The sequence below is a fragment of the Cupressus sempervirens genome, chromosome 8 (assembly GCF_028749045.1).
Source record: "Cupressus sempervirens isolate cs-2001-9-10 chromosome 8, ASM2874904v1, whole genome shotgun sequence".
Lineage (NCBI taxonomy): Eukaryota > Viridiplantae > Streptophyta > Pinopsida > Cupressales > Cupressaceae > Cupressus > Cupressus sempervirens.
In genome coordinates, this window is record NC_143125.1 from 70,900,086 (window position 1) to 70,913,229 (window position 13,144).

General features: G+C 32.1%; 1 protein-coding gene across 1 annotated transcript; it reads right to left on the reverse strand.

The window, feature by feature from the left end:
* Positions 1-532: 532 nt before the first annotated feature.
* Positions 533-2,522, reverse strand: LOC149541665 (patatin-like protein 2). Its single transcript, XM_089795642.1, has 8 exons — positions 2,397-2,522; positions 2,099-2,280; positions 1,814-2,000; positions 1,463-1,624; positions 1,275-1,352; positions 972-1,193; positions 720-898; positions 533-611 (listed from the first exon to the last, which is right to left on the reverse strand). Exons 1-8 carry the CDS (start codon positions 2,520-2,522, stop codon positions 533-535), a joined length of 1,215 nt encoding a protein of 404 aa, XP_089651768.1.
* Positions 2,523-13,144: the final 10,622 nt, after the last annotated feature.

A 13,144-nucleotide genomic window follows, 5' to 3' on the forward strand; every position in this document is an offset into this window, starting at 1 on the left:
GACATAATAAAAAATTATAATTAGCTAGATTTTTTAGTTGAAATTTTTTTAAAGTTATATAATTATTTTCTAATCTAAAATATATAAAGAGATACTCTAAAATTATCTTTCCACTAAATGTAACTCAAGAAATATTAAAATCATAACATGCTACTTTTAAAAACTGTATTAAGTTATTTGATAATATAAGATAAGATAAATTTATTAATGTCTAATGGGAGACCAACAAGAGTCTATAAGACTCAAAAGTTAGAAAAAAAAGCATAAAACTAACAAACCACTAAACAATACTCTGCTATAAACCATTGAAGTCCTTAAAATAGCATTGAAGTCCTTAAAAGCTTAACATTGGTTGAGATAAAATTTATTTTGAAGAGACTATACTGCCAATAGTGCGTCGAGATTAAACAAGATCCGGGAGAAAGGGAAACATCAGCAAAAGAGTGAAAACAAAAACACGCACTTAAAAAATGCATTGAAAGCGTTATGGATCAGGTGGCTACGTTATACAAAATTTCCACAGATGATAATATTAGAGAGTTTGCACAGGGTTATGAGCAGATGATCGCCTGATTCGCAACTTTCTTTCCTCGGAGAGTTGCGTTGCAAAACTGTTCAGAAGTCAACTAACCATCATCAGTATTCAAACCATCGAATAATGCAATCCCTGTTTTATACTTCATAATTGAATTAACAAGAACAATAATTGTGACGTTTACCCGATCAACGCTTCCCTGTTGGTGACCTTATGGTTAGGAACTGGAACATAAAACCCCGTCTGTATATCCACTCTGGAAACATACTTTTTCAGAAGCCCTTTCCCAATGCCTTCAAGATCTTTAAGGTTTTTCTTGGTGGAGATATCAACAGAGGCTGTCTGTCCCGCCAAATCGCTTTCCTATAATAAAATAATGTTATGATAAACACCACTTTAACGTTTATGGTTAGAGATGAAGAAAACTAAAATATACCTGAATTCTGAGATAGTTAACTTCGGAACGAGAGGTTTGGAAGAGTAAGCAGGAATGAATGTCCACCATATCTGAACTTGATTGCATAAAAGTGTCGATTATTGGCACCGTGTCTTTCTGACGGAGCCACCCTAAAAGTCCCCATTTTGAAACAACACTGGCTTTGTATGATGCCGTTTTGTATCCAGTCCCAAGAGACAAAACCAAAACATTTCCCAGCTTCTCCTGATTGAAATATACTAACCGTTAATAAACCTTGCATTCCTTAAGGAAAGAAATCATATATTTCTATGATTGAATCACCTTTGATTTGCTTAAGGGTGCCCATTCTCTGGGATTGTTGATGAATTCCTTTGTCATTGCGTTCAAAGCAAGTAATGTCTGCAGGGTACGTTTTTTTTTTAAAGTAGAGTGAAAAATATTAGAACTAATTGTCGGTAAGCAGCAATCAACAAGTATATCTGAAAGGACAATAGAAGAAGTACTATTACTGGATTGTTAGCAGCGACTCCTCCATCTATGAGGTTGAATTTTCTGATTTCTCCGGATGGATATTTTGTTTCAAAATAGTGTGCAGGGAGATATGTTGGGGCAGCCGAAGTACCAATGCATATATCTGATAAATATGCATTTTTTGAGACATCGACTCTAGCCTGTGGAAAAGATATACAATTCATAACTCTCCTTAATCACCTTAATGATACATTATGATTCGAAATATAGATTACAGAAATGTTGGTGAATAAAATACAAAACCAAATTGGAAACGAATTTAGCGGTGCATGATGATCTTATAATTTAAAGAAAACAAGAAAAACCTAAGGAAAGACGGAAAAATGTACCTCAAAAGTAGAGAAAATTATGGGCTGCTGCAAATTGGTATCATAGGTTGGGATCACTACATTAGTTAGGAGTTGTTGCAATCGCACTTTACGCACTAATTCTTTCACAAGATTGTGCAGATAACGCCCAGTATATTTCGGGCCTCTAAATAAAGCGTAAATTGATTGCAAAAATCCCCAAAAGCCCCTGCAAAATACCCATTAAACGAAATTAGTCGCCTACACGCTTTTATTTGATCTCCTATTCTACCAAATGAGAATGCTTTGAAATTGAAGGGAACTTACTTTCTAGGTGGAAAAATTGAACTGCTCTTCTCCACATAAAACTTTTTAATTTGTTCAGCAGAATAGCGTGGTTTGCCTTCGTTGTTTGGAACAGTTAACATCGCAGTAACGAGTCCTCCTGTGCTTGTCCCGGCAATGATGTCGAAATAATCTGCTATTCTAGCGTCTGTGCCATCCCGTTTCTATCAACACGTTTAAGTTGAGTTAATTAGAAACAAGACCTTAAAAACAGTAAACACAATCAAAGTAATTCTGAGTATGTAATGGATTTGATCAGATAGAAAGAAATAAATAATACCTGAAGCTCCGACTCTAGAAATTCAAGGATAGTTGCAGGAATAATACCCCGAACTCCTCCTCCGTCAATGCTAAGAATGGTGATCATATCTCCATCACTGGGTGAAAGTCTTCCCAAGGTTGCCATTGCATTTATTTCAGAGTGAGGAATATGACTGCAGCCAGAACAAGAGCTCTGTGATGGAAACTTGATACTTGAATGTAGATTTCAGAGGAGATAAGGGAGGAGGCCTAGCAGTGGCGCAATATCCTATGCCATCTAGTTGCTGTATAGACGACAAAAGTGTGACCGGTCATCACCTACTACATATTTAAAATATGTGTGAGGACTGTATTTAAAAATAATTGATACTACACAAGAGACTATAAAACAAGAGCTCTGATTGAGCTTTAGTCCTTGCCTTCTGTGCGGAGAGTGAAGGAGGGTTACACTGTGCATAATCTGTGGTTCTATAGTTATATGTGAAAATTAGTTTTTTTAATTGCTGAATTATAGTACAATTAGCATTGACCATGTATTTTGAGAAGACTTTATATATAAAACTATAATTTTTTATTTTGAAAGGAGCAGATCACATAGTCACTGATTCTATGTAGAATATATAACCATTGATGGAGCTGCCCCTAGCACCCCCACAGAAGCTAAAAGACTCCTGTGAACTCTGCATATCGGGGAAAAAGTTGGATTCTAGCAATTTTTCATTTCAAATATGTCACACATGACGACCTGCACAATAAGAAAAACTACAGTAGCCCCCCCAATGGGACGTCGGCATAATTTGAACAAAATCTTAGCATTGGGATACCTATGTTTAACAGCTAGCAAATTACTCATACCACATGGATAACAACCACAATTTAGAAAGAATAGCTGAGATTTGTGTACAGTTGTGAACAAAGCAACATTATTTTTATCTTCCTACTGAATCTAGAAAACACAAGGCTTATAAATGATGACAAGAATGGCGATCCACAATAAAATTAAAAAAAAATTCTTCCTTACTCAGAAAGGTTCAAAAACTATCTTAAGAGTCAAACATGCGCTACTGTTTTTAATCCACTGGTAGATTGTAGACAAGGATTACCAGCAAACAGCAGGGAGAACATAGAAGCCTATTCAAGAGTAACAGTGAACGACAGCTCTGTTTTGATGGCTTCACTCAAGCTCAATGATAGCTGAGACATTGGAGATGTTTGAAGAACAACGTGACATCATTTTTTAGCAATGTCCTAAGTAAAAAATTAATTTTAACCCCTGGGAAAATGGGCAGCGACCAATACGAATTTAATATTTATTGTACAAAAATATATTTTAAAAATAATCATTCGAAACCTTAGATTAACGATAGCTGTTTCTGAAAAAAATTAATAAGTGAAGCCACCGGGAACATTAGTTCCCTGCCTATAGATAGGCAGGGACTAATAACATCATTCACAAACAAATAGAACTAACTTACTAATACATCAATGTGAAACCAAAACCACTATCATATAGTTAAAGACATTAAAACTATAGTCTACTATAGTCAAAGTTAAACATATATGGACGCACCACGCATAGATGTTGAAAAGTAGGAATTCAAGACCGAAGCCTGTTTATCCAATTATATCTTCCTAATTGTATAATGAAGAGAAAGACGAATTCCGACTAGATGGTTTGGCAGTGGCAATATATCTTGTATCTGCATGTATTTTGTAGAATAGATTCTATGCTCACATGGGTACTCTCTTGCGATAAGTTTTCATTTGTTATAGAAAAACATTAATCAGAAAAGACATCGAAAAATTTGGACCGATTTGGGAGTTATCATTAACTCACGAATGTGACCTAAACCTCAAACTTGAATTCAATCTACTAGTACACTAATAATGACAGTCATTGAGTTCATGGGGTTGTCATTCTAGATCTTCAACAAACTTTCCGTTCCCATTTCCTGCAATTTTGTAAGGACTGGAGATCTCTTGCAAGATGTAATATAGAAGCTTTCCAACTTGGGCTAATCTATCATCAACTTGTTACTTCTCTTCATGTACAGCCATGGTTAGATTGTCGCATCCTGTCTTGTGACTTTACTTGTCTTTGTTTATGTGGTGATTATGTGGCGACCTTATTGATTTTGACCTTGTCAAATCTTGATTTGAACTTGGATTAATTAATAGTTAAGTTAACTACTACATTATGATGTGTTGATTAGGATGATTTAAATGAATAATTAATGCATTGAAATGCCATCATTATGTTAACTAATGATAAACATGATTATGTTTTAAAGTTATTTATGATGATATAATGGGCTTCATTTTACATTAATGATGTAATGAGTTAGATTATATGATGAAGAAGTAATTGAGGATATTAATGTATGTATTATTATATTTAGACTATTTGTTCATGATGTCGATTTAGATATTATTTTATGGATACCGGCTTCTATCTGGTTGCAAGTGTCTGAGTGATCACAGGATGTCAAAGGCGAGGGTGTGGCTGAGGTATAGAGGATTAGCCTCTAAGATGGGGATGGATGGATACCCGAGCAACCCACACACACATCACTTAGAGTCAAAATAATGAGTTATTTAAGTTGCATTTTAAAGTTTTCTCCATTTCCTTGAATAGAATGTTTATGCATATAAAGAGTTCAAATTTATATCTAATGTTTGTATTCTTTCGAATGCCTATTAATTTTGTTTGAAATTAAACATGTGGATAAGAAGTAAATGTGAACTTGTTTAAATAAATAAATAAAATTACATTCTCATTTCTTTCTTTATTTATTTTACCTCACCTAGCATCACAAAATGACATGTAGGAAAGAGTCAAAATTAACAAAGAAATAAAATCCTCAAATTGCGTTAGTTAGTTGATCCAAAGGAAGGAAAGAAGGATATAATGGAAAAAATATGTAAAGTTGGGAGAGTGGCAACGAAGGAGGAAGAGAGCCACTAGTTGTGGGAATAACAACAAGACTCCAAGTTCCTAGATTTGTTCTTTTCCTTTTTCCTTGAGGCATCGATTATGGAAAGTGTTGTTTCAATGCAGTTGCTTGTTATTGTAGTTTGTAACCTATGACTTCACCACAAATAATGCAGTAGTAATCTCTTCTTTTCTTTTCATTAATAAATGGTACTATTGAGTCTAACCATCTTGATTTCTAGTTTTTCCTTGGTTGCAAATTTGGGTAATTAAAACCCTTCCATTCTTATAATGGTTGTATCATGTGAATTGGAGGGACCCATGCTCTGATACCATATGTAAGAACCATATACCAAGAAAAATATGCCACGTCACACATCAACAAAAAATGCAAAAAGGAACCAATCACAAACAGAGTTGAATAGTCAAATCTAATCTTATTCATTAACTAATCACAATATTTAATTAGTCAATGGATAAGATGAGATTTGACTATTCAATTTTGTTTGTGATTGGTTCCTTTTTGTATTTTTCATCAATGTGTGATGTTGCATTTTTTTCTTAGGATATGATTCTTAGATAGATTTGGTTAGATTTCAAATGGAGGGTGATTTTGTCTAAAGCCCATGTGTAGTGTAGCCCAAGTCATCTTGTCTAGAAGAAAAACAAAAACTCAAGCTAAAATACAATTTCTATTATGGAATATCATCCACTATCCCCTCCACCAAATCTCCATCTCACAAGATGAAAACTACTAAGTATTAATTTTAGAAATGCAAAGAACCCACCAACTATGGAAAACATATATGAATCTTGTTTTTGTTATATTCAATTGAAAATTAAGTTTGAGAAATTAGTACTATTAGTGATGAGTTGTTTGTCATACATATTTGGTTGGTTCAATGTAATGTAATTTCCTTTAACATTTTTCATTCCTATTAAAATGATTATGCATGGTCTATTCTCTAATACTATTTTACAATAGTTATCAATTAATAATGTCTTAAAATATAATCTCGACAACAAGTAAGAACTTGAGGTTTTAATATATTGAGTTCATTTCTAACTACTAGCTATAGCTAAATACCATAATGGAGTTTTATACTCTACTATGAACATCTTCCAAAGAAGCTTGTACTATTTATTCTTTAAGAAAAAACATATATTTTAAAATGCTACTTTTCTCCTCTTTATAAAACTTTACTGTGATTTTTTCTAAAATTCGAGTTGCTTCTTTGAATATTCTTTTTCTTGAAATATTTTTCCATCATACATTCATTTAACATGTGTGTGTGTTTGCGCGTGGGCATGCCCGTGCATGTACACACACACATACATATATATTTCAATACTAAAAATGAATAAATATCAAAACTCATCAACAATTCTTAGATCATATATTTTGGTGTGAATATTGTCAACACTAAATAGAAATGTAGTCATTTTATTCATAACATATTTCATTTAGTTTGGAGCAAATATGATCAAAATAGTGTACAAGAGATGTATTTTAAACACAAGGGATGCATTGGAAGATAAGTTTGATGATGGTGATACATATACATTTTTGTTCTATCATTTGGTGTTACTTGTTAATCTATTATAGGATTTCTTGGAATTCGTCGACCATTTTTCAGTGCACGTCCCCTCCATTGGCACTACATTTATTCTAAGTACTTGTCCATTTCTAGCTCTTCTTATGCCATTTTTGTAGAGGTGTTTCTTTTGTTTAGCTTCCACTCCTATAGAGGTTCTACTTTTATTTAGATTTTATGTTTGAAAATAGAGTTTTTATGGTGTAAACCTATGTTGAAATTATATGGCCCATTTTAAAGATGTTTTGTCATTGCACATTCACCTTTCCACCTATGATTTTGGTTACTCTTGTGATGTCAAGAAATGGACTAGTGGCAGTGGTTTAAAAATCCATTTTTCTAAGGAACGGACATTATCTCTATGTAGATGGGTGATTTTTTCATCCAATATTCCTATAGTTCCAATACTCTACTTTGGGTTTATATATTTCATTTGGATAGAGGGGATTAGTTTAGTGGACTTTCTCATCATGATCCCTCTACTTGCAAGCATTTCATTGAACTAGTTAAGGAATTTTTTGGGGCTTAATTTTGTTAGCCCTGATTGACAATGTAACTAATAATGCTATGAATGAATATAAAAGAGTCATATCTATTTGAAATCTAATAGGGAAATTGTATACTGAAAGTGGGGGAGTAGGGGGGACGGTGGGGGGGAGGGGGGGCGGGCGAGGGGCGGGTGGGGGAGTGCAGAGAGAGAATTAGGATCTATAAAAATTCTTCACTGCAAACATGAAATATATTTGTTATCACCACATAGAACCCTAATTTTAACATTCATCTCATCTGAATGTTATCATTCATATTAACTTAATACCAGATCTTCCTTCTAACTTCATGATTATGAACTCATAACTTAATAACACATTGATTTGGTAACACAAAAGCCCTTCATAGTGAAGGTAAAATTATGGTAACTATGAAGTACCCGATCCTTCAGTTAGCACTTCAATGCTTGATAACAAATTTCATCTATGCAATATAATATTCACTTTACATTGATAGATCTCTTCAATCTTTGCTGAAAAATCTTCATTGCAATACTCAGTCTCAACTCTTTGATCACCTCCAAAGCTTTGCATGCAATCAAAATCTTCATGTATATATATGAATTAGGTCATAGACCCTCCTTAAAGAGATATTTGGGTGAACCTTCTAGATCTAAATCAATGATCTAAAATTAATCCTTTCTCCACTTGGTACTTGCAATTTTTTGATTGGTGTATTTCCTTACCTAGGAATTAATGACATTCCTTTGAATGTAGAATCACATCCTTTATTACCTCCTCAATCTTCAAAACAAACTTCCAACTTGATATAAATGGTTAACATAGATTTAGTGTCATTCGAGGAAAACATTTTAAACTACATTACTCGACATGTACATCATACTTATGCTGGACATAAATTGTTACTTCATGTTGTCCCTCAACCTTAACTATTCTCGACATGAACTAAATAACTTAGCCTCTACACAACTCTATGGAAAAAAGATATCCCTAAAAAAATTGATAATCACTGGAGTACTCAGGAATCATTTTCACACTCGACATTAAGTACTACTTGCCACCTGACTTAGAATATTTACAAGTCTTTAATAGTTAACTCAACCTATATAAGATGACTTGAATGCAATGATGATGAAAGAATCTATTGTTGTGAATGACTAAGTTTTTGACACTAATAGACAACATGACTTAAGAATTAGTAATATCTGTCTTTCACATTATTAGAAAAATACTTCGTCATGATCAAATAATGCTTATTATAAAAATGGAACATGAGTACTCCCCCTTAGAATATAATCCATAGCTTAGCTCAATATACTCTATACATGTTATGACTCTAAAGTTGGTATTTACATGTTCAAAACTTCAAAAATTCAAAATTTACAACCTCCCAGTCTATCCCCCTTTATTACTTGCATATTGCCCTTACGTTATTTTTAGTATTCCCCCTTATTTTTGTCACTTATGTTTGCTAGGGTTGGGATTTTAATCCAAACTTATCCAAAATGATTAAGTATTCATCAAAGTATTATCCCAGTTAGTCCATATGGATTCAATAGCCTAAATATTTAGCTCTAGTTTTACTAGAAGATACACCAGACCATCAATAAATGACAATCTTGAAACATCGTGGACTAATTGCTTTGCATTCTTCAAATGCAACTGGGTAAAAGTACAAAGTTGTGTGACCTTTTAGACTAACTTTTTCTGAATGACTGAATTTGATTATTTCTAGCTAAAAATCAATTTTTTTCAAACATATGATCTAGATAAATTCATTCGAGCTAATTAATATATGGTCTCATACTTTTCCAATTGGAAATGTCTATTAAATGCATATTTTATACTACCTTTTATCCAATCACTAAAAAAATTAAATTATTTTAGAAAAGTAGTGTTTCAATAACTCTTACTATCTTTTATGTTATTTTCATAGTATTCTCATATAGATTTTATAGTGTTTTAACTAGATATCATATATTGTAATTTAAAAAATCTACAAGCAAGTATTTTAACACTAAAAAAAAGTCAATTTTGAGAAAGAATTTTTGTTTTATTAGTAAGAGGCTAAAGCCAAGATTCAATATTAGTATGTGTAATTAATTATTATTATTTATTTAGTTTGTGTAGAGTCAAACCCAAGACCTCTTAGATAAGAGTCTCACAATTTACTATTTTTTTGTAGGCTCTTTCTTGAGAAAGAAAATTAAATATTAAATCATATTAAAAAATTAAAAATTATATGACATTCTAGATGAGAGATTTCTCTTCTAGAATGTATAGTTTTTCTCCTTCTTAGAATAGATTTGTTTTGAAAAATGTGCTGGGAGATGAAAACTATCAATTTCATGTGAGTTGACATTTGAATCATTATAAAAGAGTAAATATAGGTCTAAAGCCAATTTGTTTTTTTTTATTGTTCTAGCTATATATGTTATCTATAACATAGTTTGAGATCAAAGGGAATAAGTTTATTTGCATATAGTTTTCTGGTAGGAACTAGACCACTAATTTTTAACATTTTTTCAACAGCTAAAAAATTATCTATAAAAAATAGAAATATATATCAATTCTTATTCTGAAAAAATATTGAAAATTATAATCTTGAACTTCATCCATTTCTACATATTTCATTAGTTTACCCCCTTTTTAAATTTAACATAATAATACCAATTTTATTGCATTGAAAGTGTTATACTTTTATTAGCCTTTTCCTTTACGAAATGGTGACACAAAATTGCACTTTTACACAACTGCATAACCTTAAGGCAAGGTGTCATCATGGATTGTGTCGAGATAAAATTTTCTCCAATCCTTCTATATTCAATAGTTAATTATGTAATCCTTTCCTATTGAAAATTTATCTTAGATAAATTTGTAACACTAGAACTGGCATTTGTGGTTAGTGCATTTGCAATATACTACAAGTTAGCTTATGGTTGATCCATCATCTCTCTAATATCCTTTCCGTGAATTGAATTATGACATAATTTTCTAAACATTATATTTACATTATTTGAAACTTATTCCAAATTATTCACAAGTTTACACATGTCAACCTATCTTATAGAAACCTCTGCTTCTACCATTTCCTTCACTTTATTTTCAAACTTCTTCTCTGACCATTGCATCATTTTTTCATTAGCATCTACATATGGGTTATTTGTTTTCTCTACAATTTTGATCAACTACTCACTAGTAGGATCATTGTGATCGAAATTATCAATAATAAAAGATTCAAGAAATGTATCATTTATATCATATAGCACCTATTTTTGTGCTTCCTTTTGTTAGTGCTCTCTTCTTAGTTTGACTTGTTTTTCTTTGGTGACAAATAATTCAGTAATTTTTTTTTTTTAAATTCCTCAAAAAAAGTTGACTTGTTCCAATTTGGAATAACTTTGTCTTCATCAAGTGTAAAAGACATTCTTCCTCTTAGCCCTTTTAATCGGAGTACTAGAGATCAACATAAATAGTTGTGAGGATTTTATTTAGATCTCCAAACTTGGTCCTTGAACTATTTGTTGGGTTCCTTCGACACCTTATTTCTTGTCCTTGGTCAATGTGAGTTCACCAATTGAACTAAACTACAATGTCTCCTTTGGGCCCTCATTTAGTGGTCCCAAGACATTTGGCCTTTGACTACTAGTATTAGATTACTCTACTTGTGCATTCCAGCTCTCTTGTTCTTTATTAACCTCTTGGGTACCCTTTCTAGCAACATCTGTCTGATCACTTCCTTGTCAGCCCACTTTACTGCTCAGTAGTAGTAACCTTTTTTACCTCTTCTAGCACTTGTATATTTCTATCAACAGTAATTAAAAATGTATCAATTATATTGATTGTTACTTATTGAGATTTTTTTTGCTAACCAATCTTTTGATATTTCTTGATATGTATAATGACTAGATTGATTTCCATCAATGCATCTTTGGTTGAATTAGGAGATTGCTTCTTCTAATCTAGCTTAGTAGATAGAGTCTTTTCTAAGTCTTGATCAGTAATAGTTACATTTGGTGATGTATTATCTGTAGTTTCATCTTCAATAATAACTACTTCTATCTCTTTTCACTCTCCTATGCCATCTTATATATTTTCTCAACTAATTGCTCGACATCATCATAGATGTCTTTTTTGTTGTCTAATTCAACTTCTCCTACATCATTCTCTTCCTTTTCTTCTTTCTCTTCATCTGTAGGCAAGAAACCAAAAAATTTCTTCTATACTATTTTACTTTCCTATACGACATCTTCAACTATATTTAAAAAAAAATTATTGCCCTTTTCTTTCACAAAAACTTCTTAGCATAATCTTTTATGGCTACTAATATATGATGTTTTTCTATGTCATGCATCACTTGGACTAATGTTGCCTCACTCATTTTTCTTTTAGTTGTTAATTCCCATTTATATTAGGACTAATCACATATAGAAATAACAATTACATTCAAACATAAATAATATCATAAAATAATAAGTTGGACAGAAGAGAACACAAGACACCAAGATTTAATGTAGTTGATCCAATCATTGGGATATATCCATCAAAAAATGAGTCCAATATTATTACTATCCTGTGATTGCGACTTGATTACAATCCATAATCTGTTACAACTCTATACCACCACAAGAAACAATTTTTGCATGCTACCTTATGAGAAAACCCTAACCCTAAGCCTTTTTATACAAGATTATTTTTTCTTTAGGGTTATAAATAATTATAACATGTCAGTCAAAAATTACTAATAAAATAGGCCTAATTTTTATTTTTTTCAGGGCGATGCCTTGAACTCCAAAGAATTATGAAAGTGTATAGTACATTCTTGATTAGTCGCCACATATCAATAATTTCCACTTTGCATCTATCTTATTATACAATTTTTCTAGTAATTCCTTTCCTACCTCAAGTGGTATATAGATAAAATTCAACATCATGTCTATAAATTCTTGTTCAATCTTCTCTTTATTAATCTTTTCTAAAGGTTCATATTTAATAAATTTATATCCTACTAAACCACCTGATGTCCTCAAATTTTTATAAGCCTTTTCAATATTTTGAGGCTCTTTCCATGGTATAATTTGAAATTGACTCAAGTCATCCGACTCGATCCTTTTAGCCTCATCTTTCTCATCATCATAAGGTTTAACTAGTCTTCTTTTGTTGGTCTTTCTCAGCCCTTGTTGCATTTGATGTCCTCTTCCTAAGACATTTTCACTTAATGAGCATTCTGATTTTGGAAAATTCCTTTCTTTATTGTTGCAGTAGCTATAGGAATTGTTGTATTAGATATTTGCCTTGTGATCCTCTCTAGTGTGGTAGTGGGCTTGACTGCAGGTTTCTTCAAGCTTCTCTTTACTCTAAGGTCAACCATAATAATTTATTCTCCCTTAGTTTCCTTGAACTTTGAAACAACTAGTTCTTTTCATTTACCATCTTCTTCATCATCATCTTTATCAGTACCATGATGTTCACATTTTCCTTTGATAATCTAAAGTGGTGGCTCTTCAAGTTTACTTTCTAAATCTTGGATCATCTTATTTCCTTTTCTATCCATCTTAGGAACCTTTCTTTGCATCATCATTTTTGTTTTAGTAGTTTTATATGTGTCGAAGGGTTCAAAATTCTTATCAATCTCCATAGCTACCAATATTGTGATGGTGGTTGGAACTTCATAAATATTTACCTCATAATGTGGAGGTATTAATTGTTAGAAATGCATTAGAATAACTAG